Source organism: Rattus rattus, chromosome 2 (assembly GCF_011064425.1).
Source record: "Rattus rattus isolate New Zealand chromosome 2, Rrattus_CSIRO_v1, whole genome shotgun sequence".
NCBI lineage: Eukaryota > Metazoa > Chordata > Mammalia > Rodentia > Muridae > Rattus > Rattus rattus.
The window spans coordinates 226,721,743-226,747,142 of NC_046155.1; the positions used below are offsets into that span (position 1 = coordinate 226,721,743).

Below are 25,400 nucleotides of genomic sequence, written 5' to 3' on the forward strand. Positions count from 1 at the left end.
TTTTACAATATGGCTAGAGATTATTCATCATTCCTATATTGACGGCTTGTTTGTATTGTGGTAAAGTAGCACTTCTATACATAGTTCTACAGCAGAATGACAATTAGATTTATTGAATGTACTTATTTCTTGCCATCATTTAAAATTATACTAAAGAACCACGGAGCTATGAAGCACTAACAAGGTAATAGTCTCAAGTACAGTGTTAGAGTCAAACTTAAGTTCCAACCCTGGTTTTGCTAGTTACAAACTGTGCCTTGGGCAGCCCACTCATCCTGCTTTGTATTTTCCTGGGAATTAGGAATGTTCATAATTCTCTATAGAATGCACTGAAACCCTAACCACATGGATGTATATGACTGCCTTTTCAAACAACTCTGGTCTGACCAATCCCTTCACTGTATGTCTAAAACAAAACCTTATCCTGGATGGACACCAGCAAGCCATGGTTGTATTTCTGAAGAGCTTGTGAAAAGAATGAAAAGAAGTTTTCATTTGTCTGTTTTTACCATATACCATTCTACAAAATGCCTAAAAGCATCCCTACTAAGCAATTTCCTTTTCTGCTATGCTCAGTCTGGGTGTCCATGTCTGTCTGTATTTCACTCTCTACCCTCAGCCTTCTCACTTTCTCACCACTTTAGTTCTGGAATTTGCAGTTCCCCTATTTTGTTCATGGAGAAGAGTGTGGACCATCCTGTGACTGGCAGGATGAGTGAGTGGATTGCTAAGTTTGACCCCTGTTCTGATTTCTTGCAGTTCATGGAAGAGCGTGTGCCCTACTATCTCTTTGTGGATAGCCTGAAGCCTATTGAACTACTGGTTTGCTTTTCTGCTTTGGTGCGCTGGGGGGAATCTGGAGGTAAGAGGGTGCTGAGAGTGGATGTCCAGAGCACAGGTGGGCTCAGGACCATGTAACGATAACGTTAGTTCACAACATAGGTAAAGAAACCAAGTTACCCAGGACTGCCCTGCCACTGCCTCTCTTGTTCTTGCTTCTCCACACTGGAGACTGTGATGACTTTGCCCCCTAATTTTCTCTTGGTCACAGTCTTTCACTCACCTCTTTGGCATGTTTAATCTTACTTTTCTTTTCATCTCTACTGGTCCTCATCTTCCTACTTGATTGGACGATGATCAGAAGTGATCCTTTCCTTTCATTCCATTTACGTTCTTCTGTGACTTATGGGGCCCTTTCCTCCAAGGCTGTGTACTGGAGGCTTGTCCCCCCAGCATGGGTGATGCTGTTAGCGAGGTCTTTGTGTGGTAGAGCCTTGTGGAAAATGTCTAACCCTGGAAGTGCTGCACCTGGACTGGGTTAATGCTGGTCTCAGACCGAGTCTGATTTAATGAGAGTAGGTTGTTACATGTGGATCCTCTGCATGTGCTTGGCCCCTTGTGCACACAGCCAGTTCCCATTACTGTTATAGAGGCAGAAGGAGTGCTATCCTGAAATCCAGTAGTTTCCTTGGATTTCTAGACTCTGAACTATATGAACCTTTCTGTTTTTTCTTTCTATCACCATTCCCTGATACACATCCCCATGCTTGGCTAAACTCTGCCTAATCCTTGGCTGCAAAAGAGCATCTGAAATGCCTGGGAAAAGGAAAATCCCTCCTGACCAGTCGAGCCAATACTGAGGAGCCCTGGTGTCAGCAAGCCCCTCTCTGGAGGCAGTCCCTAGTGTGCGCCGTCCTTCCTCCACTCTTGCTCTCACAAGTGACTACTTTAAACCTTGAAGTCTCCGTTCTTCAAGTCTCTGCTCTTACTGCCATTCACTACCACTGGAAGCCATGCTGCTGACTTTAGTGAGAAATCTCTGCCCTCATTTTCCCACACAAACTCCAGGAAGCCCTAACCGACTCTGCCTCTTACTTACTAGGTGGGCATAATGCAAGGTCTTCTGATATGTGCTGTGATCACTCTGTGCTCCTCTGACCTACATTGTTGAAGCATATCTTTAACTCAGGCTGTCACATTAGAGTTGCTCAATAAGAATTGAGTGTTGTGGCAATATTAATGGTAAGGGCTTTTACACTTCAGCATGGATCTCAATTGTGTTGAATAATGAATGTTACATAGCTGACACCAAATAAATAATCATTTAGTAAACTTTTCAAAATTTAGCGATCTCAGTTTAATACCTTGACTTGCCTTACAGCTCTGAAGTTCTCATGTTCTAGGACATTGAAATTCGCCATGCATGAGGGTGCTGTGGCCTTGTATCTTTAGCCTGAGAGTGTTTTAGAAGAAAGGCAAAATGCATTTTATTCTCAGTCATCAATGAAAAACAATTATTGATGCACATTTAAAGAAAAACTTTGAAGGTTTTTCCTTGCAACTTCTACATAAATTCAAAGGCTGAATTTGAAAGGCAAACACTTACACAGACAAAGGAATATTTTGATTTTCTTTAACAGTCTTAGAAATCTCCTACTATCCTGGATATTACACAATTTCGCCTGTTAAAACTGACTCCCAGAAGATATTCTAATCATGTACATAGAGATGAGAAGAAATAGTGGCAGACTATGATGAAGTTTACCTGCACATTCTCCTTTTCCCAACTTTTTCATCCTAATTTTTCTGTCTGAGGAGATGCTTATGAAGGGCAAACTGAACAGGGAGACAGAGCCAGGAGCCAAGGTAGGCACCATTTCCCAGATTTCCAAATGTAGTTTCTGGCATTTCAGCAATGCTTTTAAAATATCTTCAATACCTGATTCATCTTCATGATTACATACAGTATTACTGGACAGGAAGCAAGGCAAGTGGAGGCCGGTTATTTTTCCATGATCATATTTCAACACATCTCCCTTCTCCCAAAGCCTTAACAAAAGAGAGTCCTCCTGTGGAGCCTGGGCTCCTGACAGCCGAAGCCATCACCTGGAAGTCCCTGAAGCCTCTTAGCGTTGTTCTGAGGATTCACACCTATGCTACGAAGGCCAGCATGGTGCGTCTGCCTGTTGGGTAAGGTCTGACTTGTTTTCCCATGTTTGTGGATTTTAGATTGTGACTAATGGAGTAGGCACTGGGGATTCTACTTCATTGTTTCCTGGTGTGAGATTCCACAAGGTGCCTATCTGTCGTTGGGATTCTCAAGAGAAAGAATCCTTTCAATAAATGACATTCTTAGGGCCACACTGGATGCTCCTTGGAAGGATCATTGTGGGGGTCCAATAGGTGTATATGTAAAGAGCCTGGCCTAACCCAGAAGTTTCTAGAATGAATCTGTCGAGAATTTCTCTTATGTTCTCATAAATCACTATTCTTTAACAAGAATTCTACATGTTTCTGTGTGAGTTTGGATTGCATTTAGATTATAAAATAGCATTTCTTCCCACCAACCTAGAATTTTCACCTGTGGTATATTTTAATTATACTAAAATTAGGCAAACACATCACACTTTCTGTTTGAAGAAAATTACACACCCTGGAAGTGTTTTATTGATTTTTAGTGTACAAAATTTGGAATACTGTCTCATAGTTCAAATGGAAAATATTTTTACTGGAATTCTATCCTAAAATCAATCTTTTTAATTATATGCCATTAGTGAAAAGTTATAGGCTGTGTGCAAAAAGCAGATCCTAAGCAACAAAACAAAATGCTAAAGCAATGTGTGTTACGCATTCCTAATGTCTAGAAAATCTAAAAAAAAAAAAAAAAAAACAAATTTCTCAATCTAGTCTCTATATATAAGGACACTCCAGAAATCAAATTAATTCTATGAGACTCTTTAACTCAGTGGTTCTCGACCTTCCTAATGCTGCAATCCTCATGTTGCAGTGGTCCCTCAACCATAAAATTATTTTTGTTTTTCCTTCATAATTATAATTTTGCTACTGTCAAGAATAATGGTGTAAATATCTGATACGCAGGATGTCTGCTGCATGACCCCTGTGAAAAAGGTCAGTTGACCCCAAAAGCTTCATGAACCACAAGCTGAGAGCCACTTATCCTACTGTTCACCCACCAAGCACAAGGGATTTAAAAAGGATGGTCCTGGAGTTGCATCTCTCTACACAGGCCCTAAGCCAACACTGTTTTGAGCACCCTCTAAAGGCCTCGTAAGGGAGGAAGGTGGTTGTCTCTGTTGTCAGTGATACTGGATAGTAGAGAGAGAATCTACATGTGCGAAATGAGATGTGATTGTGAATCTGCAAAGCCCTGTGCTCAACAAGAAAAACAATCTGTGGGAGACATCTTCAGTGTGTGAAAATCTGTCATGTTGTCTAACTGTTTCTGTCTCCTACAACTAGTAAAACACAGGTTTTGTGATTATCTAGGGTTGTCCTAGAGTACACATCTTCTGTCTCAAAAACAAAAACAAAAAACAAACCAAAAAAAAAAAAAACCTACCAAAACAAAACAACTTTTCACTAACTTCTGTCTTCCAAACTCTGATCAAGCAACTAGCAGAGGTGAAATACATTTAACAGAAGAAGCGTGGTCTTCACATGGTTTCCATTCTCTCTAGGAGGCACATGCTGCTCTTCAATGCATATTCCCCTGTGGGGCATGCCATACATGTCTGCAGCATGACAACATTTGTCATCGGTGATGAAGATGTTGTACTGCCCAACTTTGAGCCGGTAAATATCCTAGTAAAACCAGCCCCCTCTGGTTGCAAAGGTTTTAACTCAATTCTATTATTTATTTATTTAGCTTTTCTCCTCCCTATTAAATGATTTGTATATCCTCTAAGAAATGTTGAAATGTAATCTCTGAGAAACACAATTAATTCATCCTTGACAACTGTACACACCTCTCCTCTGTTGAGTCTCTGACGTCTATCAGCATCTCCTCAGGTAGATGCAGTGGTCCTTGAGAGGGATAAAGCACCAGTAAAGTCCTCTGGATGACACTTAAAATCTGAGCATTCCTCCCTATCCATCCCTTCCTTAAAAGAGTGTACCTCAGGATGAGGAGGAGTCAGAGTGTTCCACTGGAAGCACCCATCACTTCTTCCTCTCTCCTCTCTCTTCTATTCCTTTCTCTGCTCAGAGAGAAAATGGCTGTAGTAACTCCACTAACCCTTCCCCCTTTGTTTAAAATATCCGAGGTTTACTCATGTGCCTAGGGGAGGTAAGAATTTGCTATTTTCTGCTGTCTGACACCTAGTGCCTTCTCATCTCTAATGACTTACTAAAATGTCCAGAACAAACAAACTAAAAACCCCAGAAAACTAGCTGAAACCTCCAGATGGTACAATCACGGGATTCTCTAAGGCAGCCAGAAAAATCTTGGAACAACAGCAAGAGGGTTGAAGAGTGGGTCTTTCCACTGTGTTCTGATGGTCTAGACCTGCCTGCCTCATGTCTGCTAGCCTGTGTAGATAGGAGTCTACAGGTTTCCTCTAGGCTTCCATCTGAAGGATGCGCGTTTCTTCTTCACATGCTTTCTATTCTGCTCAGTAGGCACCAAGGGAACATCAAGTTGATCTCATCAGGTGTTCTTTGTTTCCTTGACTATTCTGGAAGGTTTATTTGTCTTGTTACTTCAGTTTTGTGGAGATAGGAGCTCATCATATATCCCAGGCTAACCTAGAACTTGTGGTCCTCTTGCATCAGCTTCCAGAGTATCTGGGTTACACACATGCCATGCTTCACTTTATACTGCTTATTTTTCAAATTCTTTAAAGCAATTCCATTTGTGGGCTGTGCATTATCCAACTTGCAGGAGAATGAATTCCTAAGGATTATTTTGTTGAGAAAGTTCTTATTTCTCTGATGGTATAATGTTCCTATGTTATAAGGGTTATTGGAGTCAAGATTAAACTCTATGATGTGTTTATTTTAATGGAAGCACAAAAAACATAACCTTCCCATGATCTAACTCCCAGAGTCATAACTGATCATTCCCAGATCTGCTACATAACCAGATAATTTCTCTGGGTAGAGGCTTATTTTAATTAGACTACACTGAGTCAAGACCTTTCTCGACACTGATGTTTGCAATGATCATGTAGGGGTTCAAGCATGAAGGTGAGAAAGTACCTGTTTGTCAATAGTTTCTCACCCAGCAGGGCATCCGTGTTGCCAAGGCACATTTGCTGGGCCTCCTCTGAGTCATCTGCATATCCATAAAACAATGATTGCATTATGACACCCCCTAGAGAGATAGCAAAAATGTCTCAGTCGGTTTTCCTCCAACTTCCTCTAAGTCAGCATAAGTGGCTCCAGGCGACTCAAACTCTACCCAATAGACACCAACCAGAACAGTCCTCAGACATCTCAGACTGGTTGATTCCTGGACTCTCTGGTCAACTTGGAGCTCTTGCTGTTTCTCGGAGCTGGAGGGAGCAGGCAGCCAAAGCTAGCCCACACACTGGTCTTTATCCTGCAAGACTCTCTCCCTGCAATCTTCTCTACTCCTCAGCCCTCAAAATCCCAATCTCTGTCAATCTAACTCCCAGACATCCTTTAGAACTAGCTCTGGACATTAATACCATGGCGTTTTCCCACTCCATCCTAAGGGTAGAATTCCTCTCCTGCAGCCCCTCTCAGAGGACTTCCAACCCAGGTTTCATGTCTCCTAGACCATAGCATCCAATAAAAAGCCTCAGTTCACTCGATTCTATACAAATAAAATAACCTTCAGTCAGTCACAGAGCAGAGGATATTCTTCCCTGGAGACTGAACATTTGTGAAGTTAGTTGCCCTTTAATAAAAAGGAGGATGGTTGCTACATGCATGCTCTGTCTTCACAGGAGAGCTACCGATTTACAGAACAGTCTATATTAATTATGAAGGCTATTGGCAACGTGATTGCTAATTTCAAAGACAGAAGTAAATTGCCTACAGCTCTGAGGGATCTGCAGGCAGCTCACTACCCTATCCCCCTCAACAACAAAGAACTCACGCTTCAACACTTCCGGGTAAGCAATCTCTGGTTCTGAAGCTCACAGCAGCAAACCTCCTGTCTGGAAAGTGGTAGTCCAGATGCTGAGTCTGGGGCAGTGGTTTGCAGAGAGGAGTCTAGAGGAGTGAGAAAAAGAAATTAAAGAATATGATAGTGGCTGCTGGGGGTTACTGAGCCTTACCCACCCAGAGGCTTTTGCTAAACTGAGAATGATGTTTCCATAAAGGAAACTCACCAGGCAGTGATTTTTTTTCAATGGTTCAAGTTGCCCCCAGGAACCTCCCTCATAGAGCACTAGCTTCTTCTGAGGTTGAGTGGCTTTCTGGTTTCTTAGATACCCTACAGGAGGGGAAGTCAGGATACTCCTGGTTATCTCTTAAGGAAGGAAACTGAGGAGTAATGGCTACCCCAGCTGCAGGGCAGTCCAGTTACATCTGCTTTCATTTGTTTGTTTTTGCTTGTTTTTTTCAGTGTCTGTGCAACTGGTACTCAGCTTAAGTTATTTTTATTACGGGACTGTCTTATGCCCTTTGGTATGTGTCACGGATAACTTGTTGCCACTGTATATGCCAATAACATCCAGTTGTGACAACAGAAAATGCCTCTGACCTTACCAAAAGCTCTTGAGGGAGGAATTTCATAGCCAAAATAAAAAACACAAGACATTCAGTTAAGCTGTAATTTTGTGTAAGTTAATAGTATGCACCATGCTTAAAACAAGCGCAAGTAAATTTTCCTTTGCATTAAAAATATTTTATCATAATTTACCTATACTCTCAACAGACAAGGCAAATCCTCTAGTAAAGAACAACTGCGCTCCATTTGCCATGCATAGTTCAACCTACATTGTCCACTATTGTTAATTACACGTGTGTGCGTGTGTGTGTCTGTGTGTGTATGTGTATGCGTCTGTGTGTGTATGTGTGTGTGCGTGTGCGTGCCCGTGTGTGTATGTGCGCGTGTGTGCGTGTATCTGTGTGTGTATGTGTGTGTGCGTGTGTGTATCTGTGTGTGCATGTGTGTGTGTGTGTGTGTGTGTGTGTGTGTGTGTGTGTGTGTGTGTGTGAATATTTTTATCTTTTCCAGGTTTTCCATATATCATTGTGGCGTTTAATGAAAAAATCTCAAGTAGCCAAGCCTCCTTTAAACTTCAAATTTGCATTTCGGGCTATGGTTTTAGACACGGACTTGCTGGATTCCTTCTCCGAGGATGCCTCTTTAGGTGCTGATTCATTCTAAGTATCTGAGTACGGAAGTAATAAATAACTTAAAATGGATATGTTCATCTGCTGTGTAGCAGAGACAAATATCTGCCTGAGAACATGGCGTTCCAGCTCTCTCTAGGATGGATGCTCCGGAGGCTCCCATGGTCTGCCGAGGAAGCATCCCAGTCATGCGCACTTCCTGGGGACCCAGAATTCCTTTGTATTGTCATTGACCTGACTGGCTTGAATTAAGGACCCTTGAGCAGATGCCCCAGTTTCTTCTTACTCTTACCATCTTGTTTCTATTCTCTATTTTGTTTCCTTTCAGTTCTGAGGGATGCATCTGTCCCCTTTCCGGTGGAAATCTAAGGCAGGTCATTGAAATACCACAGCTTCCTTCCCCAGACCTTTACCTAAGCTCAGTGGGCTCTGTGAAATGGGCTGTTCAGTCCAGCCTTGTGGAATTTTATATGTCTGAAGGCTTTCACAGTTGCAGGCATTAAATGTTGGGGGAAAGGAGTAAATACAAATCCCAATCCAGTGTTTGTCTTTCCCTTGCCAGCGGAATGGGTAGACCTTAAATATTCTATGCCAATAAATGAAAAGGAGTATTCTCCCGAGGAAATAGCTGCTGCGGTGAAAATTCAGTCCATGTGGAAAGGGAACTATGTCAGACTGCTCATGAAAGCCAGGACACCAGGTACGGTTTTAAGGCCCTTGAAAGGTGTATAGGAAGGAATGAGTGGTAATTTAGAGTCACTTGCTTCACAGAATACTTCATTAATTTTATCTACTAAGTACTGAAATCCCCTGAGGCAAGGAACTGGTTAGAGTTTATTTTCTCATTCACAGAACTCATCAGTGTTTAATATCAAATTAAAATTCAAAAGGTATATTCAATCATTTCCATTCATCATGTAATACCCATTGACCCTTTGAGGGGGAAAGATTTACTTTGATAGAACATTGTAGTTTGCTGAAATGTTTGTCGAAGGAGCAAAGAGTTTAGATACCCAAAGATTTTTAGAATATGTAATAAATAGTTTGTGATAGAAGCATTGCTAGTGAAGGGATGCTGATGTATACAGTGTAGTTCCAGCAGTCAGAAAGATGAGGATAAAGGATTGCTAGTGTTAGTTTGAGGTTGACCTGGGTTACCAGCTCAAGAAATAAGGAAGGAAGGCAAGACGGAATGAAGAAAGGAATGAGAGAAACAAAAGGGAAGGGAAGGGAAGGGAAGGGAAGGGGGGAGGGGAAGGAAAGAGCAAGCTAGAAATAGAAGTAAATTATAATTATTTGATTTTCATGACTTTCTGCTTAGACAACAAATGTCATTTATCAAAAAATATCTTTGGTTCTCTCTGTTAGTAGTAACTATTATATTTCTATGATGAGCTCCACCCACCTCCCAATTCTTGAAACTGAAGAAGTGCAAGCAATTTCATAATGTAGCTCTCTCAACTTGTATTTATTGAATGAATCTCAGGGACAACTCCCCCATGATGGTTTCAGTCAGAGAAGACAGCCACTCAGGCAAAGCTGCCCCTTGACATCAGGCACACAGTACAGAAGCAAATGCTAAGGTTCCCATTTCAGACCCTGGTCAAGCAATGAGAAAACTCAAGCAGGACTTAAGAAAAAGAGAGAGCCCTTTTCTGTCATGTTGACTTGGAGATGCTTACTCAGGATCGCATGTCCCCTGGCAATTATTTGTCCATGTACTGGAAAGCCATCTGTGGGCAGTGCAGTAGCCAGAAGGTCATGCCATCCAGCCAGGTGTATTCTTTAGAATAATTAGATGTAGGCAGTTGCTTTTTCTGAGTGAAGGTTTTCCATGGGAATTTTTGGTCTGACAGAAGATCGTTTTACATAAACCGTTTCAGGAATCACTTAAACAACATCAAAACCCCTATGTTTTTAGGTTGAAGATGAGAGAAAACAGTAGAATACCATAAGCAGTGCTCTCATCTAGACATTGATAGCTCTATGCTTTAAACATGCTTTTATGCCTCTCACAGTTTGGAGCCTAGAGCCATCTTACTTGAGGATTGTGGGAGTCTTTGCAAACACCACAGCCAGCAGAGCATTGATCTATGAGAGGCAAGATACCCTCTTCAACACAACTTGGTAGTCTGCATTGGCTCAAACTTCTAGAGTCTGACCCTACTGAGTTTATTTTAGGCACATTTAAGCAAAGTACAATTTTCTGGTGATAAATAACTCGATCCTGACTGTGCAACAAAACTTAAGACATGACTGTGTCAAAGCTCTTGCAAAGCAAAGTGGTATTTTCCCACAAAGATATATTCTAACAGATTAACTGAAACACAGGCTAAAGATAATCAAGACCATGGTGGTGTCTGAAGGAGCTGATGTGGTCTGGCCATAGAGATAGCACGGAAGTCACTAGACTATTAACTATATCCATTCACAAGTTTCTGACTGGAAAGTAGGTTACATATCTTTTTCTTTATGAGAGAAGCCTGTGTGTTTAACATTTCCCGCTTTCCCTAGCACTTTACCTGGGAGCACAAGGATCTACATGCCTCCTCTAGTGGATTTCAAATTCTCTACTTGCAAAATGAAAATTGTACAAAATCATGGTTCAGATATCTTATGGATTTAGTGTTGTTGTTATTCCTAACTATGACTGTTATTACCACCATTACCATATTATTACCGTTGTTTTTGTTTAGAAACAAAGGAGAATATCAGTGTTGCAGATACACTTCAGAAAATTTGGGCAGTATTGGAGATGAATTTGGAGCAATATGCACTGTCTCTCTTAAGGTAAAGAACACTGCTAGACCTCTTTTTTTTTTTTTTTTTTTTTTTTTTTTTCGGAGCTGGGGACCGAACCCAGGGCCTTGCGCTTGCTAGGCAAGCGCTCTACCACTGAGCTAAATCCCCAACCCCTGCTAGACCTCTTGTAGCTAAAGAATACTCTAGATCTCCAGGGAAGAATGGTTCTGTATGGCTATAACGGCCTCCATCCCAGATAGCTGCTGAGACAGTCTGGAAAAGACCCAGGATTCATGGTGCTTTTGAAGCTAGACCTAGATCCAGTCAGGAAGGGAAGACTCCTCCCCGTTGTGGAATAGAGATAGCCCAGAAGTCACCAGGTTCTCTGAAGGGAGACAGGGTGTCCCATGATTTGTGTAGTCAGCTGCATGAGCCAGAAAACACAGGGAACAAAAAATTCTAGTATAATACAACTTATAACTGCTTTGCCCTGCTTTATGCTTAAACACCAAACCTCGTTTCCCTCTATGAGCATTAATTACTCTCTTGCTTAGCAATATATCCTCTTTCAGTTACATGCCTTTAAAGGATACCATTCACACCTGAGCTGTAGTGTACTTCTCCCCGCTTGATACCAGATGCTATGAATCACACCTTGCCTCTTTGACCTTTAACTGGCAAACTTTGGCAGGCTATTTCAGGGGCTACTAGGTCTCTTCTGTAAATGAAGTTTACTTTAAAAGTGCTTTGTCATTGACAGTCAAGTTATTTTTACATTTCTAGACTAATGTTTAAAAGCAAGTGTAAGTCTATGGAGTCCTACCCATGCTATCAAGATGAGGAGACCAAGCTGGCCTTTGCTGACCACACCGTGAACTATACAGACCAGCCACCAAATTCCTGGTTTATAGTATTCAGGCAAGTGGTGAATGACGCCATCGTCAGACAGCATGAAGTGTTCAGATCTGCAGTTTCAAGAGTAAAAGTATGGTTAGCAGTAAAAGTATCAACCTGTAGACTCTGATATTTGCTAAAAACTTTTCCATAAATGATACATCAAAGCTTTCCATATTTATGATATGATGTCAGAAAATTTTTATCATTATCCCTTACATCAAAACATGAAATGTGTAAATAACCTGTACATTTTCAGTGAATATGCTAACATAATAAGTCAGTCTGTTTCCGGGTCAGATAGATAACATTTATTTCCAAGCGATAGCATATTAAGTACAAGTCACAAGTGGCAAGAAAATGACACAGTAATAGTAACATGGAACGGAAAAAATGTGTAAGGCTTTTAGTTACTTGCAACTTGAAAGTTTTGCAAAGATTATTAGGGATTAAATTCTATTCCAGGCTCTGAGAGTTGCATTAAGAAAGGCTCATGCTTTTGTAATTACAGAGAAACATTTTTGGTTCCTCAAGATATGATCTTACTCCCCAAAGTATATACCACACTCCAGATATGCATGCTGCATGTTATTAACAATGACACGTTGGAGCAGGTGCCAAAGGTGTTTCAGAAAGTGGTGCCTTACCTTTACACCAAGAACAAGGTAGGTGCGAGATGTAGCCCTAGGTGATAAAACAGCAGCCAACAGCAAGCTCGGCAGCTCTGCTAGAAGGAAGGGTGCCCTGCTCCATCCCTGTACAATGGGAGTGAGCAACTTGGCAGCACACTTTTACATTTCAGAAAAAAACACATTACACATGTCCAGGATAGAAACAAAGCCACATTAACTCTGAACACAGAAACGGATCCCAGGAGTTCTTTTGGTCCTATTCTGAAACAGGTCAAAGGGGTGCCGCTATTTCCCAGGGAGCCTTGTTCTCCTAAGACTTTCAGGGAACTGAGAGCACACACACAGCCCCCACATGTGGTCTTCAAAGGCGGCATGACTTCCTTAGGCCAAGAAGCACTGTGGGCTGCCTGCTGTATAGATGAGATACCCTGGCCTTCCATCAGATGTTGCTCTTCCCATATTTTAATCCCTTCATGTTTTCAGTCACATTCTCCATTAGACATTAGGGAATCATGGGAAACCTAGTGCATATGGACTGGAAGCTGGGAGATCTATTTTAGCTCCTAGATTCTGTTCTGTGTAGTTCTGTTGTTTTGACCATTGTTCCTTTTTTTCTCAGAATGTTGGGGGGTTTTTTTTGTTTGTTTGTTTGCTGCTTTTTGTTTGTTTTGAGGTTCATTTCAGCCTATCATCTTATTCATTATTTTATGGAAATTATACATATCTTTCTAATGAATCCCTTATGAGTACTGGCTTCAGAGGATGAAGAATAGACATAAAATGTAGTAATTCAGTAAGACACTGAACAGCTCCTTTGAACCATTTTAGAGATTTGAGGAAATGTTTTTAAATAAGGAAAATAACTGTTTGTTTGTTTTTAACTTTATGACAAGGCCCTGCTTTGTAGCATGTAGGCTGTTAGACTGTCTTGTGATTCACCATGAAGCTCAGGTGGGTCTCAAGTCCACAGATATACCTCTCTGGGCCTCTTGAGTGCTGATTTTAAAGGCATATGCTAACATATCCTGCCAAAATTCTTGGTAAAACAACCCAACTGATTATTTATGTATGTGTGTATACGCATACACAGTGAGGTTTTAAAATGGTTTTTACTTAAATTTCTTAGTTCTCACTATAATTTAAAAGCTTATGTTTTAGTAAACACAGTTCTTCTATTACGGAACTCATCTGTATTTGATATTATGTTCTGCAGCATAATTTAAATTTTTTTCATTTTTTCATTAATTTATTTACAGCATCCCCTTCCTCCTTTCTTCTGAGGCCCTCCCTCTCATCCCCTCTTGCCTCTCCCAACACCACTCTCTGCTTCTCAGAAAAGGGGATGCCTGCCATGGATAACAACCCACCTTGGTATGTGAAGTTGCAGAGACTAGGCACACCTTATCCTACTGAGGCGAGAGAAAGCTACCCAGTTAGGGCAAAGGGATCCAAAGGCAGGCAACAGAGTCAGAGACAGCCCCTGTCCTACTGTTAAAAGTCCCACATGAAGACCCAACTGTACAACTGTTATGTGTAGACTGTTATGTGGCCTAGGCTCATCCCACACAGGCTGTCTGGTTGGTAGTTCAGTCTCTGTAGACCCCATGGGCCCAGATTAGTCGATTTTGTAGGTTTTCTTGTGGTGTCCTTGACCCCTCTGGCTCCTTTAAATCCACCCTGCCCTTTCCTACAGGATTCCCCAAGCTCCACTTAATGTTTGGCTGGGTCTCTATATCAGTTTCCATCAGTTGCTGGGTGAACCCTCTCAGATGACAGTTATGGTAGGCTCCTGTTTCCAAGTATAGCAGACTACCATTAAGACTGCCAGGGTGGGCTCTTGTCTCTCTCGGCATGGGTCTCAAGTTGGGCCAGTCATTAGCCGGACATTCCTTTAATTTCTGTCCCATCTTTACCCTGCACATCTGTGGGTAGGATAAATTGTGGATTGACGGTTTCATGGCTGGGTTGGTGTCTCCATCCCTCTACCGGAAGCTTTGACTGCTTACAGGAGATGGCTGTTTCAGGTTCCGTATCCCCCACTGCTAGGAGTCTGAACTAGGAAACATCTTCCTGAACAGAAGAATATCAACATGTCAGGTACTCAGATTAACAAGAAACGGACCATGTAAAACCAAAAAGTTTCAATAAGGGAAAAGATATCATCAAAAGGACAAAAAAAAAAAAATCCTACAGATTGGGAAAAGATCTTTACCAACAGATGGCTGAGATATAGAATATAGGAAGAACTCAAGGCTAGACATCAACAAATCAAAGAACCCAATTAAAAATGGGGCACAGATCTAAACAGAGAATTCTCGACAGAGGAATCTCTAATGACTGATAAAAAAAAAAATGTCCTTAGTCGTCAGAGAAATGGCCTCATAGATTCCTGGGAGTCTTCATTGTCCTATACTTCTAGTTCATCCCAGAGATATCCCCACCAACTGATTCCAGTTCTCTCTCCCACTAATCACTTCCACCACCCTCCCCTAGTTTGATCCCTCTTGTTCCTGTCTACACCCCTCCCCAACCCAGCTGGTTCCCTCCATCTACTGTCTATTCTATTTTTCCTTCACAGTGGGATTCTGGCTTTCCCCCTTGAGTCCTCCCTGTTACTTAGCTTCTTTGAGTTTGTGCATTGTAATGTGCGCATCCTGACTTTATGTTAATATTCACTTTCAAGTGAGTACATACCATGCCTATCTTTCTGAGTCTAGGTTACCCCATACAGGATGATCTTGTCTAGTTCCATCCATTTGTCTGCAAATTTCCTGATGTAATTGTTTTTAATAGCTGAGCAATATTGCATTGTGTAAATGTACTGCATTTCCTTTATAATTTCTTGGTTGCAGGACATCTAGGTTGTTTCCAGTTTTGATTATTACAAATTAATCTGCTATGAACATAGTTGAGCAAGTGTCCTTGTGGTATGGTAGGATGTTGAGGTAAAACCATTCCCAATTTTCTGGAAACGACCAAATTGGTTTCCAAAGTGATTGTACGAGTTTGCACTCCCCCAGGGAGTGTCCCCATGATCCACACCCTCACTACATGAGCTGTCATTTAACTTTTTGATGTAATCTGTTTTGACAGCCTAACATGGAATCACAGAGCCATTTCGATTTGCATTTCCCTGGTGTCTAAGGACCTTAAAGATTTTTCTAAGTGTTTCTCAGCCATTGAGATTCATGTATAGAGAATTCTGTTTAAATCTGCACCCCATTTTTAATTGGGTTATTTGGTTTCTTGATGTCTAGTTTTTTGAGATCTTTATGTATTTGGAACATCAGTCCTTACCTGATACAGAGTTGGTGAAGATCTTTTTCCATTCTGTAAGCTGCTGTTGTCGTATTGATGGTGTCCTTTGCCTTACAGAAGCTTTTCAGTTCAGGAAGTTGTCTCTTATATAAATGTATTCAAGGTTACTCCCCACTTTCTCTTCTATCAGATTTACTGTACCCAGTTTTATGTTGAGGTTTTTGGTTCACTTGAACATGAGTTTTGTGTGAGTGATAGATATGGTCTAATTTCATCTTAACTGGTATGCATGCAGATATACAGTTAGAGCAGCACCAGTTGGTGAAAATGCTTTCTTTTTTCCCCATTGTATAGATTTGATTCACTTGTCAAAAATTAAGTGTCTATGGGAGTGTGGATTGTATCTGAGCCTTCAATTCGATTCTCTTAATTAATCTGTCTGTTTTTATGCCAGTACCATGGGGGTTTTATTACTATTGCTCTGTAGTTCAGCTTGAAAACAGGGACAGTGATACCTCCAGAAGTTTTTATATTGTACAGACTGTTGTAACTATCCCGGGTTTTTTGTTTTTGTGTTAGAATTTAGATGGGAATTGCATTGAATCTGTAGATTGCCTTTGGCAAAATGTCCTTTTTAACTATATTAATCCTACTGATCCATGAACATGAGACATTTTTCCATCTTCTGAAAACTTCCTTAATTTCCTCCTTCAAAGACTTGAAGTTTCTTTCATACAGGTGTTTCATTTAATTGCTGTTGCATGCAATGTTAAAAACAATCCACACTATTACTGGCTATGTTCTAGTAATGTGGTCTTCCCTCCCCTAATGGGAATTCCAAGCTGTGGTCTTCCCAGTTTCCAGCAATTCACCTGCCTCCGAACCACTCTGGAACCACTCTCTATCTTCCCATCTATCCTCCCCTGTGACTAGCTGTCACAGTATGGACTGCTGTCTATATTCAGGTGAGGGCAGGCACAAGGTAAGGCCAGAGTCTGTGATTGGACAATGGGAAAAGAAGGGTTTTGTGGTTATTATAGGTTCAGATGTTGACTTCTGAGTTTTTCCTTCTTGGATAGGTGTTTTTTTTTTTTTTTTCCTTCTCTGTTTCTGATTCCTCTTGGTCCTCTGACTTGAGTCTGAGTGTCCAAGGGCTCTGGTGAACAAGTCTTCAGGTCCAGTAGGGTATCTCCATAGGGGTTTTTGTAGCCAGTGTTGTCTGAGCTTACATCTGCTAAAGTTACTCTAGCATCCCTTTTATCAGCAAGGCCTGGGGTCTCTAGTGCCTGAGGCTCCTCCAGGAATGCAAGCAGGGTTGTAGAGCAGAAAAAGGAGGATAGGGTACAGGGTACAACTCTTTTTGGGCTTGAGGCAGGCTCTTTCCTTTTGTCCCTGGTTCCATCAGGTGTCCAGGAAGGCATGCAGGATTGGTGCAGGAAATGGAATGTGTATGGGGGGCAGTTTACTGCTGTTGGATTTGCTTTTGGAAAAGTTGGCAATCCAGATGCTTCATTTTTTAAAACCAATGAATCAGTTACTTTATCTATACTTACACATCCCACTTTAATTTATATTCATTATACTTATTACTTTTAAAAATGACATTCATGTTTTCTTTATTTTGGTGTCATTTATCATTTTATACACATCAACTGTTCCCCTATGAACCCCATTTAACCAACAGCATGTTCTCCTGCTCTGTATTCACTAGCATGGTCTAATAAATGACATTTCATCAAAATTTCCAGGAACGTGATATCTCCCTTACCTATGGACATTGCCTTCTACAGCACCAGACCTTGTATTTAAATCCAACATTAGAAAACGTTTGCAGGCCCTTCCCTAGTGAACTTGTTTTTGTATTTGTCATTTATCAAATTTGTCTTAGATTGAAAAAAATCTTAGAAGAAAAAATTAATAAATCACAAATATTAAAATATAAAAAAAGTTCAAAACAAGAAAATGGTTCTCTCTAAAGCAATGGCTCTCAATCTTCCTAATGCTATGACCTTTTAATACACTTTTGTATGTTGTGGTAACTCCCCCCAACCATAAAATTGTTTCAGTTGCTACCTCATAACTATAATTTTGCAGCTGTTATGAGTGGTAATGTAAATAACTGGGTTTTCCAATGGTCTTAGGTGACCTATGTAAAAGGGTCATTGGGCTCCCAAGGGAATAAAAGCCCACAGGTTGAGAACCATTGGTGTAAAGGATAGGTCTAGCAAAGTCATATATGCTATCAAAATCTGTAAATAATCTTTCCTTCATGAAATACATTATACTAATATTAGTCATTGGCTTTTGATTTTGGTTAAGGACATTTAAAGAGTATTTAATTGAACAGATCAAGAATCTAACTTTTTTTCTTTTCTTTTTTTTTTTTTCCGGAGCTGGGGACCGAACCCAGGGACCTTGCGCTTGCTAGGCAAGCGCTCTACCACTGAGCCAAATCCCCAACCCCAAGAATCTAACTTTTATCTACAGGTTTTTGGACCAGTGCATCTCTCTCTCTCTCTCTCTCTCTCTCTCTCTCTCTCTCTCTCTCTCTCTCTCTCTCTCTCTCTGTGTGTGTGTGTGTGTGTGTGTGTGTGTGGTTTTGAATTTTCTCTTTTTGTTGTTGTTTTTCTCTAAACTAAGGTTAAATCACATAGATTTCTTTCAAGAATGCAAGTTGAATCAAACTGTAGAGGCACATTCCTTCCCCATTTAGTAATTATTTTGTTTATTTGAATCTGTGTTGCAAATCCAGATGACACCAAATGAGCCCATTCCTCTCAGGTCTCAGCCTTCTTTGTTTCTTTAAGTTTAGGGAAAGAAATGAGAAGGTTGTGGCAGAGAAGATAGAGATGTGCGATTAGAGAACTAGCTTTCCTCTGTGCTTTTCTATGACCTGGATGTCCATGTCTTCAGGACGCTCAGTCTTTAAATATGCTTGCAAATTACTTATGGCCCAGGTAAAACTTTGCACGCAGAGCTGAATGTTACCTCAACACAGCTGATAAAAAAAAATCTAAGTCTTTGTTTTGTAGTCTGTTCTGTAGTCTGTGTCCTCCTTAATACTTTGGTAAGCGAAAAGTGTAATGGCATGTATGTTACTTACTAAAAATCATCAATTTCCAATGTAGCATCTTAAAATTTGTGTCCTTTAGGTGTTTTTTTTCTACAAAAAAATATAGTGTTCTGAAGTTAAGAAACTATGGGATAAATTCGTTTTTTCAAGATTTCTCAGGACTTTTTATAAGCTAATATATATTGAATATTTCCAGAGGGGGGAAAAGGTGTAATTCTTCCCAAAAGTACTACATCATAGGAACCCATTTTCATAATATATATTGGATCAATATTTTATAAAATACATATTGGAATACACTGCTGTAAGTTGAAGCCCTTGTCATTTTCCTGCATGGCACTGCTATCTGTCAATCTCTTAACCATTAAATAATTTGCCTCAGCCCTGATGAACCATTTTGATGTGATATCCCAGGGTTGTGTCCAGAGACAGGTGAACATCTTCACCCACACAGGACGTCTAAAAGAAATGTAAAGATACATAAAATGTATCCCTGTGTGAAACCCAGCTTGAACACCTGCCAGTCTTGAGTCCTCATCAAGAGTCATCCTGCGTCACGTGGTGTTGAACAGCTTTGCCATTATTTACCTGTGCTATATGTTCCATATGTGCTGTATGATCTAATGAAGTTCCTCTTCCTTATAAACTCATGTTGGCTTCTTAGGAGTCAGTTTTGTCCCCTTGGATTTTCACAAGGCATGCTTTGAAACTCGACAAGGACTCTCATGAAACCTAGGCTTGCAAATGTATATGCCTCTTCAATTCAAGCAAACAGCTGTTTTCTCTACTGTCATAATTCCTCAAAGACCAAACAGTGTAATTTAGAACACTGACCTGTGAGATTTCTCAGAGTTTGTTTGTTTAGAGCCCTGAGGATCTAACCCAGGAATTCACACAAGCTGAGTAAACATCCTGTCACTTGGATACACCCTCAGCCCTAAAATGATTACTTCTAAGAAGACTCTTAAATAGAATGTTAGTGGCTTGATAATCCTTAGGAGATTCCGGGCTCTTATGCATATACCAATATAGTAACACTTATTTCAATAAGTGGACCACATATTTGAGAGACTAGTGGCAATATGAATCCTATGTGTGTTACTGCTCTCTCCTTTAGAAGGGATATACATTTGTGGCTGAAGCGTATACTGGTGACTCATTCGTATCAGGCTCACGATGGAAACTGCGGCTCATTGGCTCTTACAACCCACTCCCGTTTCTCGCCCGAGACACTCCATGCAGCACCTTCACCATAAAGGAAATCAGAGACTACTATATTCCTAACGACAAGAAAATTCTGTTCAGGTACAAGTATATGATAGGTGGATAAAGGTGTTTTTAAAAAAATATTAATATTTCTATTAAAGTGAATTCATAATCTGTCATTTTATGGAAATAACTAATTAGCAATAACATGGCTAAGTAGATGCTTGAACAAGCCTATACAACTTCAAATACTGTAATCCCATTTCTTAGGCTTTTTTTTTTACCTGACTTTCACTGAATTCTTCCAGATCCTCTACTATACTTGACGCTCTTCTTACTCTGCCCTATCCGTGGCTCCTGGTGGCTCCTCTCTGGTAGGGCAGTCCTTGTTTGTCCTCCCAACCATCTGTTCATGCTCCCCCATCCTCCACCCTTGGATTCCCAGTCCTGAGTCTATTTTGCTTCACTAGTTGCTTCTGTGGATTGTGATTCTGATATACCACTTGTTGTGTGCTCTCCCCTTCTCTTCCCAAGGCTCTCGTACTACTTTAGCTGTTCATTGTATTTGTTACATGGAATTGTTGCGTTTGGAATCTAGGACTCCATCATATTCCTTTTTAAAAAATTGCACTGTCAAATTTATGTGTCAAGCCTTTATTGTCAAGGTAGTTACCCTTCTAACATACATATTTACACATGAGCTATAAAATGTCTGTAAACTTTCCATTGACTGTAGGGTAAAAACTTGAGCTGTAGACTCTAGGAGCCTTACCCAGCCTCCAAGCACTACCAGGCCTGGCTCTTACTAAAACAAAAGTGCCCCCGCCCTAAGACATGTCAGTCGTACAGTTTTATTTTCCTGGCATATTATTTTGTGATGTTCATGATCCTCATTTTGACACTTAAAAAAACAATGATAATTTCAAAATTTAAACCCTTTGCATTGAAATTCCCAAATATAAGTAGTTGATCCTGGTGCCATTTCTATGGTTTACATTTTATGTGATGTATACATTTTAGTTGATTATCTGTGCATTACCCTTTATGAGAATTAATGTGAATGGGAAACATAGTTTTTCAACATAGAAATTAGCACAGTGCCCAAAGCATAATTGGCATGCATTAAATATTTTCTCTTTCTAATAGAAAATGTTCTTGCACCCAAATTTAGAAAACACATCAGATATATAAATGTCATTGATAATCAGAAAACCAACAAAAGCATTAGTTTTTTAGCTTTGTAATTGTCGCTTATATCACTTCTTTCTGGTCATAGTTTACCACTTTTAAAATCACAGCAATGGGAGCTTTGTAGTTCTGACATTTCATATAGCATCATGTAACAATCATTTATTAATAATATCAAGATTTCTTTTAGCTATTTTATGACTGTCCAAAGTAACTGCTATGAATATGCAATCATTGACCTGGTTAAAGGATGCTCCTCATTATTAAAGCCATGACATAGCGGTCTGTGTTGTGTAGAAAAAAACCTATTTCTAGGACTTTATTATATGGAAGAGATGATATGTTTTATTATATGGAAGAGATGATATGTTTTATTATATGGAAGAGATGATATGTTTTATTATATGGAAGAGATGATATGTTTTATTATATGGAAGAGATGATATGTTTTATTATATGGAAGAGATGATATGTTGTATTATATGGAAGAGATGATATGTTTTATTATATGGAAGAGATGATATGTTTTAAAGGCACCACAAATTGGTGAGTTGGTTTTCAGAAGGTAAAACTGTCTTTCTGATAAAATTTGACAAATAATATGCTTTGTCTGATTTTTTCCTATAATAATTTTAATGCAAAATGTTCCTCTTTAAAAACATAATTCTTAAACAAAAACTAAAAAAGTAATAACATTCTACTATAGAATAAGGTATACAATAAAACCTTAGGCACATATTTGCCTTTGTACACAAGCATATTTTATACCTAGGTAGAGACTTAAAGAATATTCTGAGTGAACGTGCACTGATGTGCAGGCATGAAAGTTATGGGTTTGCCTCTCAATTTCTCTTCCTGTAACATATTTTGAACATCGGCTGTGTAAAAAAGAGAATTTTAAAAAAGGAAAGCAAAAACTAAAAATGGAATGATTGAATTGCTTACCAGTGTGGCCTCCTAAAACAGAAAATAGAGGCCTGTACCTTCACAGAAACAGAATGCTTTAAAGAGTTTTAAGAAAACAGACATTATCAGACTTGTGTCAAAAAATATGTCTATAATGTATGAATTTGAAAAGATCAATGTAATTTTTAAGACAAAAGCTATCTCCATATTATTATGAAATTCTATTCAATTATTCAAGGTATAGATTATTAACAGATTATAATCTGAGATGGCTTCCAGATGCTGAACTGAATGAAACAAATATTCAAATGGTAGAGGGATAGACAGATAGCTGTAAGATAGCTCAGGTGGTAACCCTGGCAATAGGAACCATGGGTCTGCTATAGCTGCCCTGTCAAGGTCTTGGCACAAAGCCGGTGACTGACAAAAATGTCTCATCTCACACTCTTGAAGTTTACTCTGAAGTTAAGTTGTCACCAAGTTATGGGGTCTCCAGAGCATTCTGGAAAGCATCTATTTCTTGACTCATCTCATCACTCTGTGTTTGCTGGTGTTCTCTTGCTTATTGAGATATCTTTCAGATCTCTGTTTTCATCTTTATACAGTGTTTCATTGTGTGGCTGTTTCTAAATCCCACCTTATTATGCTGAGGCCACCAGCCATATTGATTTGGCCTCATCCTTTAGTTTTTCCTGTGAAAATTATCTCTACATAAAATGACCTTGTGAGGGCTCCAACATGGCTTTTGTAAGAAGAAGAGATACAACTGCACCAATCACAAAGAAGTGCATGAATCTGGAGAGAAAACCTTTTAAAACACTGAGGTAAAATTGACAGCCTTGGCTGGTTGGGCTTGCCTCAGGATAGAAATTATCTGGATGACATCAATTATTTCAGGCAAGGAAGCTAATTTACATTTACACAGGGCAGAAGCTAATTTGTAAGGTGGTCAGTAGGAAAAGAGTTCTTGCTTGTAAATATCAGTAACAGCCATGTGACCCTTTGAAGAGAGAGCTCAGCTTGAGGCTTCCATTTAGGAAACTTGATTCCATTTGTGTTCACAGAGAGCCCAGGGAACTGTAGACCAAAGGCTGTTTTTTCAGTCTATGAATGAGAGCACAGCATTGTTTCCCTGACAAGCGTGGAATATCAATGGCAGAGGGGCCTGAGAAAGCAGACCTGAAGAGAAGGGACAACATGAAGTTGCTTTACTCAGGGATGACATGTTTCTAAAGACAAGGCACCAATGGTCTCTTCAACCCTGGTAGGCTCTCCCAAGAGGTCAGAAGATAAGACCAGAAGTTTCCATATGGGAAGTACATATTGCTTGGAATCCTGGCCAGTGCAAATCAAGACTCTGGGTTTGTGCTGAGCAAGTTAGTGGGAGTTGAAGGAGATGAATTGGTGACAAAAGCAAGTGGGGAGGGGCCTGTGGAAGGGAAGGCAGGTCACTCTGGAGTGCAAAGTGATGGACTTACCTGATCTGCCTTTTGTATTATTTTCGTTCACTTAGAGAAATTGAAAGTCTACAATAAGTCCTGAGCATTTGTGAAGAATTACTAGAGGAAAAAAATAATCGACAACAAAAATAAAAATATCAAACAAACCAAAAACTAGAAAGATGACTTGGAGGGTAAAGTCAACCTAAGTTCCATCCCAAGAATTCATGTGGAAAGAGAACTCACTTGTACATGAGTGCTTGCATGTTCTCTCTCTCTCTCTCTCTCTCTCTCTCTCTCTCTCTCTCTCTCTCTCTCTCTCTCTCTCAATCACACACACATATTGCAATAATAATTTTTTAATTAAAAAGTACACATAGTAGCAGTCACATGACTGTCAAGGATGGTAGCTTTTAGATCTATACTGCTTCATAAACAGCTTCTTCTCATACTTAACAAAAAGATGTATTTCCTACTTGGGATTCCTAATGACAGAAATATATGCTACTGTTTTTCTCAGCTGTAGTATTGGCTCTTTTGTGAAAGTCTGCAGGGACTCTAGAGTTCTTGCCATGTCTGTGTGCCTTACAAAGCTGTACCACTTTCAGTCAAATGGGAACAACCACAGCGTGTCCTTTACCAACATAAGGGACAGACAAATGGATTTGCTCATAGAGATGAACCTTTCTCACAACAGGTACTCCATTAAAGTGACAATGGCACAGTCTATTACAATACAGGTCCGCACATCCAAACCCGATGCCTTCATCAAGCTGCAGGTGCTGGAAAGCGAGGAGATCATCACGAGCACTGTGGGCAAAGGGCAAGCCCTCATCCCAGCCTTCTACTTCCTGGGCAATGAAAAAGCATTGAGCTCCCAGTGTGAGTACATGTCTGGAGTTTGGCCTCCATTCAGAAACAGATGCCTTTGTTGTTGTGGCATTTAGCATGTTTAAAAAAAAAAAAAAACACTCAATACTTGACAAACACGGGGCCAACCTCAGTGACGCCATTGTAATTCTATGTCTAAGTAGGCTCCAAAAAAAAAAACCAATAGGTTGTTTAGGAGTCTCCTTTAAGCACTGTTCATTGAGAAAATTTGTTTCATATATGTAAGCCTGCTTTTAATTTTTAAGATTTATCTATGTGTATGTATGTGAGTGTTGCCTGCATGTATGAATGGGCTCCATGTGGATGTCTGGTCCCACAGAGAGCAGAAGAAGGAGTCGAATCTTTTGATACCGGGGCCTCTGGTGGTTTTGAGGCACGATGTGGATGCTGGGAACTAAACTAGGACCCTCTTCCTGAGCAACGTGAACTGATGAGCCAGTTCTCCAGCCCCACAAGAAAGTCCTTAATAAATTTCTCTAAGACTGGAGAAAATTTGAATAATCTAATGTTGTATTTTTGTTTTATCTTCTTAAAGTAATCATAAGTACACTATATTCTATAGGTATATATGTAACTTATTTACTTATTCAATAATATCAAATATTCTAACATAATATTTCTCCTTTTTAGCTAGCAAGCAAGTTCTCTTAACTCACACCGTACCTAAGAAAGAACCAGAAGTACTGACCAAGAAAAAATCTGGGCAATCAGGCCAGAAATCCTTCAAAGGAAGAACTGGAGGAGGGATGACAGAGACAGGAATGCCTCTGCTGGAAGAAGAAGTTATGAGCGTACCCACTATTGAAGAAAATTCCAGCACACCACAGCAGGTACATTAAATGAAAAGAACAATTACTTATTAGGGGCTAGGAAGATAGTTCACTGGGTGAAATGTATGTATGACACTCCAGTCTGGGAGGCCTAGACAAGCAGATACCACTTGCCAGTTATCCTAGAAAAAGATAGAAAGTTCTGGATCTAGCGAGAGAGTCTGTCTCAAAAATAAGGTAGAGAAAGACTGAGAAAGAAACTCCAAGTTGACTCTGGCCTCCACGCACATGGGCACCAACTAGTGCCCCATATTCACATGTGCACATATGTGTC

The 25,400-nt window shown here is 40.0% G+C and overlaps 1 protein-coding gene across 1 annotated transcript in view; it reads left to right on the forward strand.

Annotated features, from left to right (window-relative positions):
• The window catches only part of Adgb (androglobin), a 124,088-nt gene that overhangs the window by 67,431 nt on the left and 31,257 nt on the right, over positions 1–25,400 (forward strand). Inside the window, exons 17-28 of the mRNA XM_032894985.1 lie at positions 760–862; positions 2,829–2,970; positions 4,479–4,593; positions 6,711–6,878; positions 7,949–8,084; positions 8,630–8,767; positions 10,764–10,857; positions 11,593–11,727; positions 12,215–12,368; positions 19,784–19,971; positions 24,103–24,287; positions 24,927–25,126. Coding sequence (XP_032750876.1) covers positions 760–862; positions 2,829–2,970; positions 4,479–4,593; positions 6,711–6,878; positions 7,949–8,084; positions 8,630–8,767; positions 10,764–10,857; positions 11,593–11,727; positions 12,215–12,368; positions 19,784–19,971; positions 24,103–24,287; positions 24,927–25,126 — 1,758 coding nt within the window. The remainder of the gene's footprint in view (positions 1–759; positions 863–2,828; positions 2,971–4,478; positions 4,594–6,710; positions 6,879–7,948; positions 8,085–8,629; positions 8,768–10,763; positions 10,858–11,592; positions 11,728–12,214; positions 12,369–19,783; positions 19,972–24,102; positions 24,288–24,926; positions 25,127–25,400) is intronic.